This window comes from Semicossyphus pulcher, unplaced genomic scaffold, assembly GCF_022749685.1.
Source record: "Semicossyphus pulcher isolate SPU_LCO1_2020_fin unplaced genomic scaffold, fSemPul1.0.p SCAF_7, whole genome shotgun sequence".
Classification (NCBI taxonomy): domain Eukaryota; kingdom Metazoa; phylum Chordata; class Actinopteri; order Labriformes; family Labridae; genus Semicossyphus; species Semicossyphus pulcher.
In genome coordinates, this window is record NW_027211748.1 from 19,598,890 (window position 1) to 19,621,922 (window position 23,033).

At 40.6% G+C, this 23,033-nt stretch overlaps 1 protein-coding gene across 1 annotated transcript; it reads left to right on the forward strand.

The window, feature by feature from the left end:
* Positions 1-178: 178 nt before the first annotated feature.
* On the forward strand, positions 179-22,394 carry usp33 (ubiquitin specific peptidase 33). Its single transcript, XM_069685006.1, has 24 exons — positions 179-302; positions 3,327-3,428; positions 3,817-3,870; positions 3,965-4,027; positions 7,151-7,300; positions 7,700-7,808; positions 10,544-10,613; positions 11,939-12,052; positions 12,305-12,383; positions 13,591-14,035; positions 14,140-14,280; positions 14,499-14,614; positions 15,522-15,694; positions 15,799-15,869; positions 15,953-15,986; positions 16,089-16,134; positions 16,237-16,417; positions 16,561-16,687; positions 16,853-17,022; positions 19,121-19,202; positions 19,329-19,437; positions 20,098-20,200; positions 20,888-20,956; positions 21,194-22,394. Exons 2-24 carry the CDS (start codon positions 3,345-3,347, stop codon positions 21,349-21,351), a joined length of 2,748 nt encoding a protein of 915 aa, XP_069541107.1. The 5' UTR covers positions 179-302; positions 3,327-3,344; the 3' UTR covers positions 21,352-22,394.
* Positions 22,395-23,033: the final 639 nt, after the last annotated feature.

The following is a 23,033-nucleotide window of genomic DNA, read 5'->3' on the forward strand; positions in this document are numbered from 1 at the left end:
CTGATTAATGGCTCATTGTGATACTATATAGATATATTTTAGTTTTATGAACACAAGGAATAAACGTAGTTTTCAAATGTAAGATTTACAGTAGGATGGGAAGGATGGGTTTTATTTTTTTAAACCGGAAAGGGGCGGAGCCAGCTGTAACGTTAGCAACCACGCTGAGGGACAGGAACGGTTATCTTTAATGTCAAGGATTGCTCTTTGAAAGATGCCTCTAAATACAGACTAAATCGGTCTCTTGAACACCAATTACATTTGGATATATCTGTGAAACGTCCCTTTATCTTATCACGCAGGTAAGCATCGAGGCTGTCGTTATTTTTGATGCTAGCTAGCTGCTGCTGTTTCTGGTGTAGTCACTGTGGGATTGTCGATGATCGTGTAATACAGGAACGTTAGCTGGCTAACTTTAGCTAGCATGTTACTAGCGAGATGGTTATCAATAGCAAATTATACAACTCCCAACATTATCATATGCGGCTAAATCTATCCACTACTTGCCCTATAAGATAATACAAATGTTATTGCTAGCTCGCAAATCAGAAAATCATTTTGATGACCCATTATTGCCAAGAGGCTAATGCTAAACGCGAAAGGTTGCTAGTCAGCCTGTGACGCTGTCATCGCCTCGCCTGGGTTTGACAGCTCAATTTGAGAAGTGGACAAGGCCAAAGCCACACACATCTGTAACATAACGCTTTTTTATCTACCACAGAAAAGATGATTTCTTAATATCGCTGAAAACCTGTCCTAACTTTGTTGGTAACTAGTTAAATACGTCGCACTAAATACATGGCTAGCTAACATTAACTGCAGGCAATGTTACGTTTAAACATAATGGCTAATGTTGCACCTTTGTTGACTCTCTTCTTGCTAAACTGTGCTTTTAATGTATTATCAATGACTAATGCTGTGATTTTGAGTTTAATTAGTGTTTCAATTAGCTGTAGGATAACACAGAAGGTGGCTACATCGGTTTGTGCCCTGCCTGGTTTGGTAAACGCCCCACCCTGACTGTACCACCTCTTTGTGCCGAATTCAATCTCCTCGATCATTATTTAGGTGGTTGGAAGACAGTGATCGAATGAGGGTTGTTTGTTGTGATAAAAGTAAGAGATGGGATAGATGTTTCCCATTCACTTGCTATGCTTAATCACCGGAGGCTTGTTGTGTGAAACCACCGGCTAATTCGATTTTCCTTATGTGTAACGTACAATTAGCTCTCTGTATAGTGACTGTGAGTTTTCGTTAATTTTAGCTTCAGGGATATTACAGTACTTGTAACACAAACATAGAGGTAGTTAACCATGTGTCTTATATTTTTTTGTTTACATTTACTTGTATGAATAAGAAGCTCTTTATTTAGTAAACCTGAATTTTAAAATAGACTCACTGATTGTAGATGAGATGAGTAAACAAGCATATTGACCTGTACAAGACTGAACATGGACTTAACTAAGGATAAGCTTCTTCCTGTGTCGATGATGATCTCCCACTTTAACTGTTGTTAAATAGTGTCAGAATACTAAGAAAATATCCATACATTTGTGTGGCCCCATATCATGTTTTGTTATACTGTACTGATTTTCAGAAACTATACATTGTTAATGAATAGTTTATTTTCAAACTCTTTAATTTTAATAAACTTTTTATAAATAAAAAATCAGATCCCACCATTCAGTAGGTTTTGAAAGTTATCTTTTAAACTTAGCTTTTATGCGTGTTTGGGGGCTCAATATTTTGTGTGTTCCTCATGTATGTGCTCCTGTCAGCTGTTTTATGTTTGTTGGCAAGCTGTGCGTCTTATGTATGAAGAGGGCTGTGAATGTTTTGAGACTCAAGGCAAGTGTTTTGTTAGTGTGTTGATGTGGTTTAAATGTGCTGAATCATGTGCAGCTCATTAGTCAGATATGGCCTGGGCCCTGCTGTCATCATACAATTAATAACTGAAAGTTCCTAGAAAGCCTAAATGTCAAAGTTCTACCTCAAACAACGTCCTGCTTACTTCATAGCCTTGCCACGGGCAACATGGTCACACATTCAATGATGTGGAGTCATGTGTCAAGTTTTAAATCTGAAGAGGCTTTTTCAGCCAGTGTGTTACATTGATCGTGCTTTGTATAGCTTTTCTGTTCGTTCTATCCAAACAAGCTGACTGTAGACACCTTCAGTGATTTCCTGTCATCCCACTGAACAGGGCGTGTACCATTTGTCGGGTAGCTGCCAGTCTTCCTAGAAAGCTGCAAGAATCCACTGCAATCTGATGTAAGATTTGGAAGAGATTTCTCAGACTTAATAGGAATAATGGGGTGACACACATTGTCAGCATGTTACAAAGCTGCTGAGCAACGTTATAACAATAAGTGCACGATCAGAATTTGAATTGCTTTCTCTAAACAATTGAAAGCAACAGTAAAATAACACAATGAAACAATCCCTGAAGACGAGGAAGATAAAGCTCCACCACTACTAAGACCTGGCTTCAAAGTGGGATTACATGATTGAACTTTAAAGTGGAAGCACTATAAAATTAGACTTTCCAGAAAGAGTTTTTTATTGTACTTGTGAATAGTGTTGCCCCTGAGTCCAGCTTTTGTGGACCAAAAGAAACATTTCTTCTCTACTTTCTTGAATAAAATGCAATAAAAGGCTCTTCTGACTAGAGATAACGAGAACCTTCGTTTTGGGGGATTTTGTGCATTTTATTTCTCAGCACTGCTTTATTTCACTTTAGTGAAATAACATATACACACTCAATGCCGTTCCCTTTTTTCTCCCCCAGCTTTTGTGACATTGGCTACTTTTTCCCTGTTGCTCCTGCAACTACAGGTCCCCCATTGCTGCAGAGATATCACCCATTTGAATGCAGCTTTGAGTGAAGGAGATTACACACATGTGACCTACGTGAAATGAAATAAAGTCACTGGAGTTAACATGAAAAAAATGTTATCAGCACTCGAAAAAAAAAATTCTGGTAATTACATTAAGTTGCTGCTTGTTCCACAAGAGTTTTTGACAGCTGTGGTGTGATGTGCTGCTTGGCGAGTCTAATGTGTGGCTGATAATAAGGGGAAGTTATCCGTCATGGAGGCATGGAAAAACTGTGAAGTGGTGATGACTCAGGTTACAGTAGCCTGACTGTTTTCCTTGTCCTCTGTTCTGTTCTTTGGCTATAACTCTACCAAGTATCACACATGATATCGATAAACATTCCCATAAAACAAGTACTGCATTGATTTTTTTAAAGAGGAAGTCAATGTAGATATGAATTAATTTTGTGTTTCCCCCTTCGCCTCTCTCTCTGTCTCTGTCTCTCTCAGACCACCTTTGGCTGAGCGATGCCGCCAGCGTCCAGCTGTGACTGCCCCCACCTGGACTGTGTGGGTGAGATCACCAAGGAGGAGCTCATCCAGAAATCCCATGTGAGTGAACCCTTCATCATGACCCTGTCACCTGCACCTGCACATAGCTTAAATTAAGTTTTTGCACGGAGGAGGCTGTCAGTTACTTTTTGTGGAGTTTGAGGAGTGGAGTTTGGAAGTTAATCCATTTAATGCTGCTTATCTGCGCCTGGCTGTATTAGTTAAATCAATTATTTACATTATGCTTTCACACTATGGCAAAGAAACTGGTGTCTAATTGCATTCTTTTAGGGATAAAAAAGGTCTTATAAGTCTTAAATCTAACTTTTTGAACCCTGCAGAAACACAGAATAACGTTAAAGTCTGTTTTTGAGCTTCCCTGTGTGTATTAATGATCTTCATTCATCATTTGAACTCGCGTAACTCTACACCTTTATATTTTTATTAGGGCCAGTGTCAAGACTGCAAAGTTGGAGGACCAAATTTGTGGGCGTGTTTGGAGGTAAGACAGTGCTCACCAGGGGGGAAAAACAGTTGATGAGAACAGACTTTGATTTCTGGTTTGTGCTTCATCCTCCTTTTGTTTCTCTCTCCAGAATGGCTGCGCATATGTCGGCTGTGGAGAATCTCACACTGACCACAGCACAGTGCATTCGCAGGTGAGAGCTCAGACCTTACTGATGCCATTCAGTTTGGGTATATTAAGTTTTGCACTGAAAAGAGAGGAAGTCTTGATTGTGGTGTTGAATTGGAAAAAAAGGAGTGATGGTTTCAGTAGAGAAGCAGAGGAGGCACATATGGCAGGACAGGATCACTTTGGCGTCCCAGGAGGCGCCGTGACTCGAGAAAAAAAAAAAAAGAAACTGCCTGCAGCGCTGCTTTATTTTTAACATTGTTCTCTCTAAGAGCAGCACGTGAGTCTCCTCAGCTTTTTTTAAGTGCACGAATTGTTAAAAACCATCAAGCCAGCCCCGTCTTTCTACACCTCCACATTCAGTGCAATTTCAGCAGTTCATCCATTATTAATTGGCATTCCTCTGGGATGTGGGGGGAGATTCAATAATACTGTCAGTTCTATGGTTACAGTATCGCTCTTCCTGCCCTGGCTCAGCCTCAGTTGTTCCCAGTGTTGACTAAGGTTTTTTTTTCCTCCAGCAGCACACAGGGCCAAGTGGGGTTAGAAGGAGAGGGGGGAGAAATAAGAAAGCAAACGTGTAATTTGCTCTGCATATTAGTCTGCATGGCTGCTCAAAGCATTGTCCAGAGAGGGCTGCTCAAATGCAAACCTCTTTAAAAGTACTCAGATAAGAGACAGATCTTTGGTTAATATTGCTGGCTAATTTTAAATGACATGACAAGTGAATGGGATATCTGTTGGCATATTCAGGACGTCTGTCGCGTCAGCTGCCTTTTGTGACGCCATTTTTAAATCTTCTAAGAATGAAGGCCATGCTTAATTAGTGCTTCCAAGCCCCGCAGGGAGGGAAACATTTTAATCTCTTGACTACGCAATGAGAAAGTGCTGCTGGATCACTTCAGAAGCAGCAGACAAGAGCCGCTGTACTGCAAGTAAACATGAGTTGACTGTTGCAAAGTGTTGAGAGTTTTCAGCTAGAGCAGCTAATTTAAGTTGAAGCTCCATTCTGTATTTAGTTTCAGTAACAAACTGGGACACATAATTAGTATTTGCATATAGATCCTATTTCAAAAATCATTATGCACCAAAAAGGACTTCATTCCCATATGAAAGTGGTGGTAAACTTTGGAAATCCTTCCTTCAACCTTACAGTTGCTTTTGAACTGCCAGAACTTTTCTTCTATATCAGATATGTTGATCAGTTATGGAGCAGGTTTGCTTACATACGTGCAAAAGTGGCCGTTGGTGTTTTCTTGTCGATCTCAATCTTGATTGCTGCAGAGGAGAGTTGACGGACCCGACCTGTTTCTTCATCAAAGGATCGCATCCTGAAGGAGACGTTGAATGTGTGCTGCAGCAACAAAAAAGTTCTGCAGTGTTTTGTTTTTTTTGGACATGTGTTCGTGAGCAAAATATGAGCTGCTGACAGGCGCACACTGGTTTACCATCATTCTTTAGCATTAGTCTGAGTGTGGAAGGAGCACAACTAATATTTCCTTGAGGTTTTTTAAGGTATGATGATGCCAAAGGTAAATCGAAACAATAAATTGTCACTATGAAAACTAGACTAAGTAATTGTAAAACAATACATTATGTGGGCTTGTAAAAACACCACCTACGCCCTATAAATCTTGCTTGTTTTTAATGCCCTACCTGGTATACTTTCCTTCATAAATTATTTAAGCTATCGAGTTTTTCATGGCCGTGCTCAGTCTGGCGTTGCCCCAGTGCCAGCTCTGCTCTGCCCCGCTGCGTGAAGGCTAATGCAGCCCTGATGAATAATGCAGGGTCTGCTGGTCTGCTGCTGCTCACGTTCCGTCTCCTGTCGACCTGCCAGGCTGCCTGTGTTTGTCAGAGCAGCAGTGGGTCAGCAGATCTCGGCCATGTTTCAGCCCTAATGCAACAACTCGCTCAGACTCCCCTATACCGAAACCTGTAGCCTGAGGCGTTCGGCTTGGAACTTGTGGCCAAGATTTTGAACATAAAATACTAAACAGATTGACGGATTTAAGGTTTTGTGCCTTAAATTTTAAGGGTGAGGTTGTTGATTTTGTTCGCTTGCAAGAAATCTAATTAAAATGGGAAGTAAATGAGTGCTAGTGTTGAAAGCCAGCTTCTTGGAATATACTTTTAAAATGAAAAGTAAAATAAAAGTAGGTTTTGAATACACATCAGTGAATTTTCAGAAATTCAAAAATATGATGCAATTCTTGCTTTCTATTTGTGAGGATTTGGAGCTTCTCTTTCTTACGTGACGATAAACTCAACATCTTTTGGGTTTTGGACGTTTGGTCGGACAAAAAAAAGACATTTAAATAAGTAGAAAAGGACATTAAGAAGGGCATTTTTAAGAATGTGTGATATTTCATAGACCAAACTACTAATTGGCAGTAATCTGCAGATTAATGAATTAACTATTTGGATACTGCAGCTTCAATGCCTTCTCTACATGATTATATATGACAATTTTACCTAAAATGAGTACTCAGTCATCAGAGTCATATTGTACTACTTGTAGCACTCAGTCAGTTTATAGTCGCATTTTAACCAAAAGTATCCTGAAATCTAAGTTGCAGTAACTCGTCTTAAAAAAACAAAAACATTCCTCCTGCCTGTTGATGTCTGCATTTCCACCACGGCCCGTAAAGATAAGGAAAGATTATTCCACTGACATGTAATAAAGCGTGTGTGGTCAATGGTGTGGATCATTCTCAGTCCTACTTTGCACCTTTAAACATCTTTGTTAATTCAGTTTTAATCATCTGTATGTTTTCTAATTATCCACTAAATCAATATTGTCAATAGTCTGATATTGGAACATACATATCTATTTTGTCAGTACTACAAACTAGACCATAGTTGTAGTTTTTAAGAGGAGAGTGAAGGTAGGATCTACTTTATTTTGGCTTATTTACATGATGCTTGTGGGAAAACATTTTGTTGAGCTGGCTCCATAAAACTGTAGCTTGTTCACCTTAGAACTACACCTGTGCTGACTGATAGATTGTGTTGAAGATTAAGAAGCATCACGTTGATAAGAAAGTAAACATGTGCTTTATTATCTGTTCTCAGGTAAACATTAACACCGTCTTGTTGTTTCACTTTTGACTGTCCGATATTCACAGAATGTTTTCTCTGTGTGCAGGAGACGAGGCACAACCTCACAGTCAACCTGACCACGCTTCGGGTGTGGTGCTACGCCTGCGGCAAGGAGGTTTTCTTGGAGCGTAAACTAGGCCCCCACTCTCCCCACACCAACAGCAAAGCCCTCCCCTCCCCACAGAGTGCTAGTCAGGTAGGAGACAGTTTCCCATCACACCTGCATCACCATGTTTTATTGTGTTTACAGGTACAGCTATGACTTTCTATCATAACCTGCTTTATGACTTCATACCTTAAAGTCATAAAGCAAGTTTTATATTAAACAGCAAGAGAAAAAGTAATGCAAAAAAAATCTAACTCCAAACTATGTATTTAATGCACTTTAAAGTCTTCTTTCTCCAACTCATTGTAGACTCAATATATGCCTTCAAACTAATTGCTTAGTTACATAACGGTTGTACTGGCAGAGCTGTACGATAACAATTGCCACCAGCGTGAGAGTGACAGTTAAATTGTCAAATTGAACGAGGTTATTCATTTACTTGACAAGAGTTTTATGATGAGGTCTGTGTGTGCTGTGCTGTTGCTGCAGGATAACAGCAGGGCCCCTGGGAGCCCGACCTCGCTGAGAGTGCCCCCTAATGGAGGCTGTGAGGACCTGGACATGGAGACAGAGGAGGAGGATGAACTGCGAGCACGAGGTCAGCTTACAACAAAATGAATGACACAAATAATTAGTTGTAATAGTCAATCAAAAGGCTATTTTATTAAAAGCACTTTGACTCATTATATCTGACAACTACAATAGTTATTATACAATATATAGATTTTGTTTATTTTAGCTCAAATGCAGAAATTCTGTGTTAACACAATTTTAGTTCTTAAAAAAATAAGCTACAAGATCAACAAATACTACTTGGGGAAGCAACTGTTTAAATGTCGCATTGAAGGCAACCTAAGTGCGGTCATGCAGTGTTTTAAAGTCTGCACTTACAACAGAGATGCTGAAATAGATGCTTGTTTCTTGCCCAGATTGTCTTTTTAATAATTAAAAATCATGACTTCAGAAGTCAGCGGAGTGACTTGAATGTAATTTGCTTCATGAGCTCTTAATCCAAGTATAACAAAGTTAAAAATGAACATTGCAAGAAAGACGCAGGAGCTTAGTCATCAGCAGTTAGTTTACTTCAAAGCACAGCGTTATGATTTAAATTATTAAATGCAGTAAATGGATGCGTGAAGACCAGTGACTGTTATATAGATGGACGACGCGTCTCCATGTGCTCTCATTCTTCTTGCGATGGTGACATCATTTGGAGCCAGTGTTGCGCATCGGCCGGGTGGAGCCACAGTAGCCACTTCTGCTAACCAAATCACACTGAAAAAAACAGCAAAGATCCCACATGCTGGAGTAAGAACAGCTTCTTTGTGTTGGTCTGAAGCAAACATTCACAGATATGGAAACTTCAGTGGCTGTAGTGATTGTTTTAGTTACGTCTCCTCTCGCCGTTCGTCCTCTACTCTAATCCGGAACAGATTAATTAAAACTAAAGTTGTCTGAAAAATGAACACTTGGGCATGAATCAGCATGATAAGAACTATAATGACACTATACTATAATGACAGAAACCATGTTTGAGAAAACATTTATTTGGCGTGTATTTTGATTTTATAGTTTGACTCATGTCCCATCTGTTAACACGGAGGAGGCGGGCTTTATGACCTATACTGCAGCCAGTCAGCAGGGGGCGCCCGAAATGTTTTTGCTTCACCTTTAGAGAGCTGTCATGTCATCCAGCTTTTTATACAGTCTATGCAGACTTTAAAGTACTAGGGTTGACAAACACCATCTGATGTAAGTCTGTTTCAAGTTGTACTCAAACACAACGTAAAAACTAGAACCTACATCCAACAGCTCATCAAAAAGAAAAACAACAAACAGGCCAGCTATTAACACACAAAAGTTTTCCATATGCAGCTGCTCATAAGGGCTCTGACACTCTGCAAGACCTACAAGCAACAGAAAAATCACTCTGTCACTAAGCAGGACTACAGGCTGCTCCTTCGTACCTTAGTGCAGTGAGACACTTCAGTGCTAAGAGCTTCAGCCCCTCTAATGCAAACAATGTTTCACTCAGTGCTGTGAGGCTCCAACAAATGACATATGTTATCTTGCACCTCATGTGGTGTAGCCCAGGCGTTGGCACCAGACACTGCTTCGGTTATTTTTGTCATATATACAGATCTTATGATCATGAGGTGGAGTCAGTAAGCTTTGTTAGACTAACGTCCTCCACAGAGTGCACTGCGGGTCACATGAGGTTACCAAACAGTGAGCCGTGCCTCCCCACAGAGCTGAGGGAGAAGATGTGAGAGGTGAAGGATGCTCATGCTGGTTATATAAGCTATATACTGTATAATGTCAACAGTTGGAGTTGCAGCAGTGACTGACACTGACACAGCTTATGTAGACAATTAAGCTTCTATAATTCTTTGGGTGCCATTTAAAAATCAGATAACACCGACATGGTTCACATATTCTTAAACTCAATGTGACTTAGATTTTCCTGGGATATCATTTTCTCTAAAAAATGACATCATAAATGTGCACAGGAATTGGAGAGAAAAAGCTCTTTTAACTGTTCTTAGAGCTGCAGAACTTGCCTGAGAATCATCTCATTATAATCAGTCTCGAATCCTATTGGCTATAGTCTGACGATATAGCATCGGGGACAACAGTGAACATGCCCGGGCGTGTAGCCAGCTGTTAGTGATAAACGACTTCCAGTCAACACTTCCTTTCCACATGCTGCATTGTTTACAGAAAAAGAACCCATTTTTCTTGTGATTGACTTTAATTAACGGCCTACTGTAAATAATGTAGATTAGCCAAAAAACTCAAGATGTAGCTAACAGCATAATTTAATGAATCCATATTGGTAATCTTACAAATTAAAATAACTTGTATAAGTAAAGTGCTTTAAAAAGGTAAAATTATACCTTCTATTTACGTCCCCTGAAAGCAGGATAGAAAGTTTAGTTCTAAAATGTATATTCAGATGTACGTCGCTTTGGACAAAAGCACCTGCTAAATTAAACTGTAACATTGTAAATCATAATTATACTGTAGAACAAAGACTAAGTCATGTAGAATGAGTGAAAAAAATCCATTAATATGAACTGTTCTGTGGGGTCAGGTTGGGCTGTGGTCTTCATATCCGCTCTAGTCAGAAAAATAACATTCTAGTCCGCTGACTACAGCAGCTGATTTAAAACACACCAGGTACCCACTTTTTCTTCTCCTGCCATGAAATGTTAATCTTAGAAATGGAAGGAGTCGTCTTAGCCGTGCAGAGGCTTCGTGGCTGCCATCAGAATTTACGGCATTTGATGAGTGGCTTGTTTTAATTTCCCTGGTGTGCTCTGTCTCCCTCAGGCCTGACGGGGCTGAAGAACATCGGCAACACCTGCTACATGAACGCTGCCCTGCAGGCGCTGTCCAACTGGTGAGAGCTCCGTTAACCTGCCTCCTGTCCTTACATCCACCTGTCTGGCCTGCATCACCTCTCTCACGTTTCTTTGGGCTACTTTTTAATTACTACTCTGTTTTGTTTTATTCAGTAGTTATTTGCTGTTTTATTCACTGCCTGCTCGGTTCTTGTTGAACGCGAAAAAAAACTTTGCTCATTTGGGAGAGTGACGGCTGAGTGAAAATTGCTGCAGTGCACCATTTGAGACGGCAGAAATGGCCTTTTGTAGTTCCCTGTAGGGTCTTCGGTTACAAATGAACACCTACTCTTTCCCAATCTCTTCTCCTTTTCTTCTCCCACAATGTCTCATAATGCGTCTCCCTTTACTTTTTCTCCGCCAGTCTGCTGCATTTTTTATTGTTTATTGAATTGCCTGTCCTTCTGATTCATTTTTTATGATTGGATTGTTAGTGTGGTCACTTAAATTGGGGCTCCACTGCAGAGCCTGAGGCTGTATTATATTACTTACTTTTTAGAACAGCAAAGCCCTTTCTCCTTTATAATACAAGATACCCAGGGGCTTGTACATTTTACATTTAAACTGATGATGCTTAGTTTTGATAGAAGTCAAAATGGGGAAAAGATGTGGGTCAAAATTTGCAATCTAAATCACATTCCAAAAATAGGAGGACGTGAGTCACGCAGCTGCGGAAGGAGGGACCTTTTTCTGAAACTTTCCTTTGATGTCTGTTTGTGTGAGCGCTGCTTCTTTCACTTTACTGTCGGGTCATTATTCACTTCCAAGGACTTTTCTCTTGCCAAGGGACGGGAACAGTCCATGCCTTATTCATTCTGCAGTTTGTCTCTTTCTTGCAAATTCCTGTCCACTCTGTATCCATCAAGCAAAATACCCTCAGCTGCTTTTTTCTTCCCAGCCATTTCCGACATCCTTCAGCTCTCAGCTGCGAGTGGAGATTTCTTGCATGAGCTAGTACCTCTGGGAATTTGTGATATTACCCCACAAGTGAGATATGAATTCAGTGAAATGAATTAATAAAAAAAATACAGGCTGGGAAAACTGTTTTGTAGAAATGCTGCACATGAACCAGTCTGGGTTTCCATTTCCAAGGTTTTCTGCAGATGTATAGGTATCAGAAGACGTAAGCAATTAAAACTGATAATCTTGCACTCTCTGAATTATTTCTTTCTGTCTAATTTACTTAGAAAGTATGCAGCATTTTAAGAATTAAGCCCCCACTTTTCAAGGTTTTTGGTATCAGTACTACTCTTACGGCGCAGATATTCATTTAAACATTGTTTGGTGCCCACACATGATATATTTATCCCTCCTTTCGTTGCAGCCCGCCCTTGACACAGTTCTTTCTTGAATGTGGCGGCATGGTGAGGACGGACAAGAAGCCTGCTCTCTGCAAAAGCTATCAAAAACTCGTGTCAGACCTGTGGCACAAAAACAGGTAATTGTTTTGGTTTGAAGTTTGCAGATCATTTATACAATTATACAATAAATAGCAATTATATAGAATACAGCAAACATTTTTTGCCAGTGGTAATTTCTTTTATTAAATTTGATCAAATATATTAAAAAATATCTTGCCAAAAGGATCTCACTTTCATACAGTCCCATATACAATGGTGATGTGTAACCCAGGATAAATGTTAAAGTCATAATTCATCATAAAAAAGCCTTTTGTTTTGTCACATTGCAGACCCTCCTACGTGGTCCCAACCAACTTGTTCCAGGGGATCAAAGCCATAAACCCCATGTTCAGAGGATATTCTCAGCAGGTGGGTCATTGCAGATGGTGAAATGAATGCGCAACTTGAGCACATGTGTGAACATCCATTGTGTAAATAAAACATGCTGACACTCTTCACAGTTGGAGACATTTTTAACAGTGCGTTTGCAGCTTTTGTTTATTTACATGATTAAAAATTAATCAACTGTCGTGACTGAAACGGGCGGACATTTGAATCTGTTTGTAGTGACGTTTGAAAGTCTTTTTAAAGATGTGTGTGTAATGCATTATTTTCTCTGCTTTTTATGATAAATTACAGTTTCTTATATGACTAATAGAAAAATGTCTGTCTTTCCTGCTGAGCTGGGATTATTATGGGTCTGACGCCCAAGCTATAAAGTTATCCCAGATCTTACACAGCCTCTCCCTTTTCTCTTCCACTCCACCTCCCTAAATGCTCACTCCTTTACAGAAATTACATTAGCTTCAGCTCAAATCACTCAGCCTGATAAACCGAATCCTCTTCCTTGCAATTACCAACCGAGCTTCTGCCTCTCATTCACACACAGATGCACACATTAAACCGTAAGTTTAATTCGCTTGATGTGATTCCAGGTGGTGCTTGAAATAAAAAAAGACTTATGTGTTATAGATATAAAAGGATTTGAAAAGTCGTTTTACTGGAGCACGTCTTGTCTTTGTCCAGTGTCTGTAAATAAGAGATTTATAAGCCGGAGTGGTGAAATGATAAAAGGGCCTGTTTCCTCTTGGCTCGCCAGTGTTTGTTCAGTGAGGTTAGCTGAGGAATATTCATTTGTCACGCCATGCTGGGCTGCACAGCCTTGGAATTAGCACCGCTTTGAATGAAGTTAACATTCCAGGTCCCTGTGAGAGGAGAGTTCATTTGGCTGGAGACGGAGATTAGATGTCTGAGGCTCATTAAGTTTGATTACACATTCGTGAGCATTTGCATTCGGATTCTGTGATGCAGAATTGGGATAAACAAGGGGGTAACGCCGTTGTTCTGTATAATTTGGAAAAAATTAGCTTTGGGAAAGCTTGGCTGTGTCTGTCAAACTCTATTATAGTTAGGAAGAATTAGTGCTGCATTGGATTTCTTTGCAGAGAGAGAAAATTTCCTTTTACAGACTGCTGTGACCAAAATAGATGAGAAGAAACTCTATAATTTATCTGAGCTGGAACATATTTGTTACCCCAGCTAACATTTCTTGCGATTATCCCAAATTGACCTCCAGGACTCGCAGGAGTTTCTGCGCTGCTTGATGGATCAACTTCACGAGGAGCTTAAGGAGCCGCTGCCAGAGCCCTACGACCAGTCTAACGGCATCACCGTGGATGACGGCCGCGAGGAGGATAACCACAGCCAGTCGGACAATGACTTCCAGTCATGCGAGTCCTGCGGCAGCAGCGAGCGGGCCGATAATGAGGTGCATGGCGGGAGCGTGATGATGGACGTCACAAACGAGGCGGAGATGCTGATTCCTGAGCAGGATGAGATCCTGGCCAACAGGGAGTGGCAGAAGGAGAAGAACATGATTAATGACTTTTACCGCTCTGGAGTTAATGGTGTTATGGGTGGAAGCACTGGAGTGGACATTGACAAGGATGTTGACACCACAACTGAAGCCACGCCCATTATCAGCAGCCAGGGAGCCATCAAGGTTCAAAGCAGAACATCAGGTAGTGACAGAAGAGACATGCCATGTTTATTGTTTTTTGTATTTTCTTCAATACATTTGATAGAATATATGGTATTTAAACTCTGTAACATTTTGTTTATCCAGATTCCTTCCCAGACATCCAGATGTCCAACAACATAAGACCACAGAGTCCAGTCCCAATGGAGGGACATATTCCCAAACTGTCCTGCAGCCCACCCAAAGCTTCCTCAGGGTGGCCTAGCCTAAACCCTGCTCATAAGAAAGGTACTTCTGTAACTTGATATTGTCCTGTTTTGATGGAAATAATTCCATGAAATTACTTTACCCTTAATTATAAAAATTGAAAGGTACTTCTGCATAATGAGAGGTCGTCCAGATTTAAAGCTTTATAAAGTCTGGGTTTGACAAAGGCAGTGACATCCTGTGTCTGTTGACAAACTGCACAGCAATATTCTCACATTTGTCTCGCTTCCTCCCCACAGCTGTGACCACATTCTCCCCACCAAAGAACAAGCGTCAGAAGAAATACCGCAGTGTCATCTCAGATGTGTTTGATGGAACCATTGTCAGCTCGGTTCAGTGCCTCACCTGCGATCGGGTGAGTGTGGACAGCTACATTTTTTTAAATGGATATAATAGGATTTTTTACAGAAGCAGGGCAGTGCAGGAGAGCATGAAAACAAATTACTTTTACTTTAAAGGGGCCATATCTTTTGAATAGATATTCTCATATTTTGCATGTTTTTCACATTTTTGGGTCCAGAATCACATTTTTTAAAAGGTAGCCTCTGAAATGAGCCATTCCAAACAGCCGCAGGTTTCTACGTAGAACCTTGCTTTCGCTGAAATCGACCAATCAGCATTCACCATCATTCACCTCAGGCTGCCTTTTTGCTCTAGCTTGTAGTCAAGTTGTTGTCAAGATTTCAACTCACCATTCTGATACCTCCTGGCAATTCTGGCTCGTACATATAAGGCCGAATAAACGATCCTAGAGCGGCCATGTTTTCTACAACTTAGGAGTGACAGTGCAGTGCGGCCCCTCCCTCACATGGGATCGCACACGTGGGGGAGGGGCTAAGCAGCCACTCCAAATACTGCCAGCCAATCATGGCTAAGGTCTGACCTTTGAATGGCAAAATGGCTTAGTTCTGTTTGGACATTCCAATTAAACCTTTAAACTGTAGCATTTTACATGACATGATATGATATGATAATAATATTCTGGTTCTCAGAGCAATCTTTGGAATTGAATTCACAAGGTGCAATTAGGATTAATTATCTCAATTAGGGTTTTAAGAGCAGTCTGTGACACACGACATCTTGCCTGAACATTTTTCAAGGTATGGATTCATTGGAGTATGTACAGCTGCATGTAACAGCATTATTAGTGGAATCATTCACAGCTTAGTATGAATATTGCCTTTTTCAGAATAAGGGTAAAAAAATGATCCTCGGCTAAAAGTGAAATGCGTTTAAAGATCTCTGTATTATGTTGCTTTCAGGTGTCTGTGACCCTGGAGAACTTCCAGGATATCTCGTTGCCCATCCCGGGGAAGGAGGACTTGGCCAAGCTCCACTCCTCCACCCACCAGACCTCTCTGGTTAAAGCCGGCTCCTGTGGGGAAGCTTACGCAGCGCAGGGCTGGATTGCTTTTGTCATGGAATACATTAAGAGGTGTGTTTATTAATATATACAGTGTACTTATTTTAACTCTTCACATAGAGTATAAGTGGTTCTATACATTGCTCATCTGTTTATCTGTTTGTTTCTATTCTCAGTTGGTTCTGGGGTCCGGTGGTTACGCTACAAGATTGTCTTGCAGCTTTCTTTGCCAGAGATGAACTAAAGGGTGAGTGAGTGGGCGTCAATCTGTTAACCAGCATAAACATTAAGGTTGATGTCTCAGTAACTGTGGGTTTGTTTGTTTTCTAGGAGACAACATGTACAGCTGTGAAAAATGCAAGAAGTGAGTGACTGATTATCAAACTGGACTCATTCATTTTACATTAAAAACAGAATGTCCAGGATTGTAATGATTGCCCTTCTTCTTCTTCTGGTTGCCTCTTAGATTACGAAACGGAGTCAAGTTTTGTAAAATGCAAAGTTTGCCAGAGGTAAACACACAACTCTTTTACTTCACGTCATGAATAAACCACAATCCTTTACCCTAACGCGTTCACACACTGGATTTCTAAAATATAACTTCTTCGCTCCAGATCCTGTGTATCCACTTGAAGCGCTTCAGACACGAACTGATGTTCTCCACCAAGATAAGCACCCACGTCTCGTTCCCGCTCGAGGGCCTGGACCTGCAGCCTTTCCTGGCCAAAGACGGCTCCGCTCAGACCTCCAACTATGACCTGCTGTCAGTCATCTGTCACCACGGCACTGCCAGCAGTGAGTGGGCACAGTCGCTCCTCTTTGTGCTCAGACTGAGGCATCCGGAGTGTCCTGCATTCATTAGAGCCTGCAGAAATATCTCACATGTACTTGTTAGGTTTACGACTGCTGCTCTAACGCTTCTCCTTGTCTGATCCCAGGTGGCCATTACATTGCGTACTGCAGGAATGATGTCAACAATCTGTGGTATGAATTTGATGACCAAAGTGTGACAGAGGTGTCTGAATCCTGCGTCCAGAATGCGGAGGCTTATGTGCTCTTCTATAAGTAAGCAAGATATGCTTTCACACTGACTGTTGTAAACAAAAACCCATTCATTTATTCATGTAAAATTATAAGACTCTCTTTGTTACTTTGATATTCATAAACTTAAATCTTACTTTTATGACTCAGTTGCAGTTGTGATTAATCTGTGGTCTGTTCCCGTGGCAGAAAGAGCAACGAGGACACGCTGAAAGAACGTAGGAGGGTGTCGGGTCTATTCAACATGATGGAGCCCAGCCTCCTGCAGTTCTACATCTCCCGCCAGTGGCTAAACAAGTTCAAGACCTTTGCTGAGCCGGGCCCCATTTCCAACGACGACTTCCTGTGTTCGCATGGAGGTGCGTGTGACTAAGTTGTCATCATATTAAAAAAAACCCACAAAGGTTAAAGTTTCCCTGAGCAGCAATCCCCTTTTTCTTGCTCTGTGCACAAGCATTTAGCGGAAAAATTATACTCTACCGTCTCTTAACACAGCTTATGCTTTCATCTTTGCTGTGGATTTTTGACTCTGACAAAGCAGAGTATTCCCTTCGCAACACAGCAGACTTCAAAGGGGGGTTTTGCTTCTCTTTGTGCAGATGATCCTGCTTTCTCGTTTTAGCAGAGAGGAGGGGAGGGTTCTAAAAGGGTTTTCTGCCAATCAAGCTATCTTTCTTTTCAGCGCTCTATTCAGAGAGCGCCGGAAATTATGGAATTTAGATTTAAGTAGCAAAAGGAAAATGTATGATAAAGCTGTAAGAATACAGAAGGAAGCAGAGAATGTGTCTCATTCTGTAAATAAGCACCTACAGGTTGTTTCCTCCTTCTTTGCGGCTACAATCACATTATGTTTTGACTAGTCAGGTATGTGCAGGAAGTAAAAATAACATCAGTGCAAAGGAACCATGTTGCAGCAGTGCGGCCAGATGTTTGATTTCACAGCAAATCTGGCAAGGTCACAGTTTATTTTCACTTTCCTTTTAACAGCATCAGAAATGTATAATCAGGCAAGCAAAGTAAGGGGACATTCTTTAGATAAACATAATAAAGAAATAAAATGATTAACTTAAAGTTTTGCAAGAGAAAAAAGGCTAGAATAACAAACAATCATTTGGCAACAATTTGTAAATAAAGAATTTAAGGACCCACTAAATTGTATGACTAACACAGATGTCACCGTGTTTTATACAATTCATTAACTTATCCTGCCACAATTTTTTCTGCTCGAGTTAACTGTCACTGATCTGCACATGCACACTCTGCTGGGTCCCAGTGCTAGTCTTTTTTATTGTTCCTACTGATATCAGGGGTTGTGTCATATTTAGCTTTATTAATCTACACAGAAAAGGCTAAATTAATTATTTTAGGTGGGATGATTTGTTATTATAATTAATAATTCCTGTTCAAGATGGGAATTTAAATTTGAAGGTTCAAAATCAATTTAGATTTAAAAAAAAACACTATACACCCTATTTAATGAATAAATAACAAAATACACTATTTTAAGAGAAGTATGGCTTTAAAGATAAGAATAGGACAATTTAGATAGATTTCAAGAGTGATCATTTCTTCTTGGATTGTTTCATTGTTGTTCCTTTCATTGGAAGGATTTTTAAAGGCTTAAAGGGCCAGTTCGCTGATTTTCAACCTCAGTCCTATCACACTATTATGGGGAGCTAATGCCATTATGGTAGGAAAAAATGCAATTTAGCTCTGTGCCCTTGGAGGATGCTATCCATTTCTCCAGAGCAAGACTACGTAAATGCATCATCTGGCGGAGGCCAGGGAGCTCGCTAAACTACACTTCCTCAATCTAGGACGCCCGCCTCCGATGTCATGTCTCATTCAAAATCATCAGGTTTGAAATGTAGACTGCAGACCTGAAGATTTTTTAGATGATCCACCCGTATATTCTTGTCGTATTTCAGATTCTGTACCGCTCTGAGCCATTGCCTACAGTGATCAATGTCTTTGACTGGAAAACGGTAGTATTTCACTCCAGCGTCTCTCACTGGGCCGTTCCTTTCAGAGGGAGGGACGCAATGCACGCTGGGGTTTGTAGGAATGTGGAATGCACAAAACAACGAGCTGTTTGTACAACTTTCTCCACAGCTATGGTGTCAATTTCAAATGTTATTGCTGCTGTCGATCACAGAGAACACCAGTTTTGACTGACAGTGTCTTTTTCCAGGGGCAAACCGCCCCTTTAAAGAGGTGAAACTATCCAAAGAATAAAAATAACCACTTAGGTGCTCCCCAAGTCGTCCCTGGGTACTTGATGTGTAAATAAAAGGGGGAACATAATTGAAAATTAGATGCTTGGATAACAGAAATTGAGCATTAAATTTGTGCATTTTATGGCCAGCTTCTAGGCCTATTCGAATTGATTACAGTCACCATTACCATTAAACTGTTACGCTGTTAATGTCTGATTGATGTTTCTGTGTCTTTCATCAGGTGTGCCACCAAACAAGGCAACATTCATTGATGACCTGGTAGTGATGCTGCCGCAGAACGTGTGGGATCACCTTTACAGCAGGTAAATAAAGTAGCAGGCTGGCTGTGAGACTGGCTGGAGCATAGATTCAAAATCACAATGTTTTTTTTGTTTTTTTTTGTGGATTAAATTTCATCATTCAGAGTTAATGTGGACTGCTCCCTGCAGGTACGGAGGGGGACCGGCTGTCAACCACCTGTACGTTTGCCACGCGTGCCAGATCGAGATCGAAAAACTGGAGAAACGGCGCAAGTCAGAGCTGGACATGTTTGTCCGGGTAAGCCTCTAAACCATATGTTTACCAGCAGGGAAGATCGGGCTTTACCCAGATACAGTAAAAAATGGTGCTGATGGAGTGATATTAATGCATTGTGTGTCAGTGAGCCTCTGTGGAGCTCTCTGTACTCCTGGGTGTGTGTGTATAGGTCTATTCTCCTGTCTATTGAACCAGTTGATAGGCTGCATGTGTTGGTGCTCTTCACCCCGGCAGGAGATGAGAGGTGTGAGTCTGATGAAAGCCTTATCATTAATGCATTGGGACAGATGCAGCTGTTTTTGTCCCCCCAGTCCGCCCACTCGCACAATGGCTACTCAAAAGGACGGATAAATGGTGTGTGTTTGTCTGTATGATTGTGTGTGTGAGAGAGAAAGAGGCTAACAAGATGAACAAGGATTGTGTCATTTCCAAGAAAGATGAAATTGCTGCAGTATGATGTCGAGACTGTCTTCCAATTTGAATAACCACCAGAGAGAATTGATTAGGTTTTCCATCTCCTCTTCTCTCAATCCTTTCATCCTCACTTAATTATTTTTTTTGTCCCCCCCACCCTCCACCCCCCTGTTTCTCCTCCCCATCCCTTTGCATCCTTTTCTCCTCCCTCTTGTCTCTACTGCTCTCTCCTCCCCCATTTCCTCTCTCCCCCCTTCTGCTCTGTAGCTGAACAAGGCGTTCCAGGAGGAGGAGTCTCCAGTGGTCATATACTGCATCAGCATGCAGTGGTTTCGTGAGTGGGAGGGCTTTGTCAAAGGAAAAGACAATGGTAATTGGACAGAAGTCTTGCATTTCCACCCCCAATCTTGTTTCAATGTCTGATTTAAAGGGTAAATGTTTCCCCTCGCTTGACAGTTGAGCCTCAAAGCTGCTGATTATTTCTCATCAAAAAGCTGCCAGGATTTTTGTTTCATGAATTTTTGCTTTTCAAACAAATGGCATATGTCAGACCTATACATTTGTATGGGTAGGAAAATAAAGCAAATAAATAGTTTTATATGGAACAACCAAATTCCTTTGTTACCAAAAGCTGCTCATGTTCAAAAGAAACCGTGGAAGTCCCATTTCTTCTTTTGATTTATCTTCAAAGAGTTTGCTTTGGTCCCCCGAGTCAAGTTTCCCTCCTGCAGCAAAATGAAGTGTCAAAATATATTTCGGTTTCTACCTCTCGTTCTCATTTTTTATTTGCTTGCCTTGCTTTGTATTGTCATATCTATTTATAACAGCTTACATCTGGCACGGCTGCAAACGTCTTTTTTCTCTCTGACTTCTGCTCCTCTAATACTTGTTTTCTCTGTGTAGCAAGTGGGGAGCAGAAATTGCTTTTCATAGTGTGACAAAAACATTTGACATTTTGACATCAGTGCTCTTACACAATTAGGATTGAGAATTTGTCTTCAGACATTTAACTGCTGTTTATAATTATGACAACTAATTGTCTTTCTTCATCTTAAAGATCCGCCGGGACCCATTGATAATTCCAAGATTACAGTAAACAAGAACGGCCATTTAACACTCAAACAAGGTACGAACTGATATAATTATTATTGTAATATATGATGTAATCTTCTCTACTTTTATTCTGTAGATGTAGATTATTCTCTAGATGTTGTTTTCAATCTCTGTTAAGGTATTGTATAAAAATAAGTGAGCTAGAAAAGATCCTTATGTTAGAACAACTCCTGCAGAGTCTGTTTGGATTGGATTCAACTTTGCAGATATTATTGTTATTTAAGTGTGTGTGCTTGTACTGACCCTGTAGGAGCAGACTCGGGACAGATCTCCGAAGAGACGTGGAACTTCCTCCACTCCATCTACGGCGGCGGTCCGCTGGTGACGGTCCGGCCAAGCGTCAACCACCAGGAAGCAGAATCATCACAGTCCGAGGAGAAGATCGAAGTGGAGACGCGTTCTGTTTAATAAAGCACTCTGCAGAAAAAAACAAAGGAAAACATTTAAGAAATGAAAAAGCCTTTTATTTTACACTTGACTTTTTATTTGAAAAGCATTCAAGCAAAGGACCTCATCTTTACAGCTACATGGCAGCCTTTGACAGGTGACAGAGGGAATGAACATGTCTGGAAAGGTTTGTCATGTTGTACAAATCTGTATAAAGAGCTCTTAAATTTCTATTAGCACTGTAGTATTCATGTGTCAGATTGTTTTCAGAACCAAGCATTTAAATTATGTGCAGCTAAAAATTCCACTGAATGCCATACTTTTTTTCTTTATTGACCAAAATGAGCACGTACTGTATGTCCATGTGTTATGTGTTGCTGATATTGATGAATCACAATACATCTTGCTGTAGATATATCACGTTATTCCTGTTGTTAGAGAATATTGTTCAATGAATGGTAGGGAGAGCAAAAATGTGACACTTGAAGTGATGAATATTACAAGGTAATGAAGGGACTAATTGCTGACTAGTCTCAGGAAGGAATTTTGTGTTTTGCACTGTTCAGTAGACATACAAATTTGGCATGCTCACGCAAATGTCTGGTTTGTATTTGAATGTACCAGTACTGATAGTATGTTGGTCAAGATTCAGCACTTGGGTATTTATCACAGAAGGGATTGATATAATATGTGAATAGATTTTTTGTAGAAAATATGTGGAAGGCAGAGTATGTTTAGAATGCATGCTTTAACACCCAATCCAAGTTTAACATCACATGTAACTGCATGTAAATGCAAAGCTGCTCATAAAATGCACGCAAAATCACGATCTGGATCTATCTTCACTAAATTGTACAGCAACAGAAAGCATATAGCAGTAAATAATCAGCAGCATCAGCAATCTAATTCATTAAAGGCATTATTTTTGTGTATGGGCATGGTGTTGGTTTATATGTTGGCTGATAGGGGGGAAACAGAATGCTGTACTGTAAGTTTTTGCATATGGATGTCACTTGGGTAAGATCCATCCTGACTTTTGCTGGCTGACACTATTAAAACTTAATGAAAACATGTTGAACATTGTTGTCTCATTGATTTTGTCACAATTTGCTGATTTGTGCAAGGGGTGTAAGTGGTTGTTAGATGATGTAAATGTGCAAAAGAAAAGTCAATTGTGCTATGTTTTGCTAGTGTAAAATTTGTCAGCACATAGGAATTAATTACGCGATGTTACCCCGAGAGTATGTGACCGATTGCAATCTTGGCAGGGGCAAAAATGTACAGTATAGTGTTGCATTTTCACGAGCGCGGTTGAATCGGCTCACACACCCCGACTAGTTGACTGGATTGAAAACATGGCTGCGGCCGAACGTGCAGCAAATTTACGGAAGTGAGGTATGTGTAATTCTTCAGCTACAAACGCTATTTAGAAGTGTACCTCCAGTTGAGTGCTTATAGTACAGCAAATGACAAAACCCGAATTTATTAGCCCATCAAAAATGTCTATGACCGGCTTTATTGGAAGTACACAAATACATCGGCAAAGTTATGCGCGGAACAATCAGCTAGCTTGGCTAGCTACTAGGCTGCTGCGGCTAGCCGTAGCTGCTAACTGGTAACTAACCGCTGTTTGGTTGCTAACCGTGCTACTTCGGTCTACGCGCAGGAGTTGACATGCAAACCTCGGCGAAACACAATGTTAG

Bases quoted from the DNA above. Each gene is read 5' to 3' on its own strand.
- usp33 (XM_069685006.1), top strand. From the start codon at position 3,345: ATGCCGCCAGCGTCCAGCTGTGACTGCCCCCACCTGGACTGTGTGGGT. The intron at 10,614-11,938 runs GTGAGAGCTCCG...CTTTCGTTGCAG, and splicing joins CTGCAGGCGCTGTCCAACTG to CCCGCCCTTGACACAGTTCT. The intron at 14,036-14,139 runs GTAGTGACAGAA...TTGTTTATCCAG, and splicing joins GGTTCAAAGCAGAACATCAG to ATTCCTTCCCAGACATCCAG.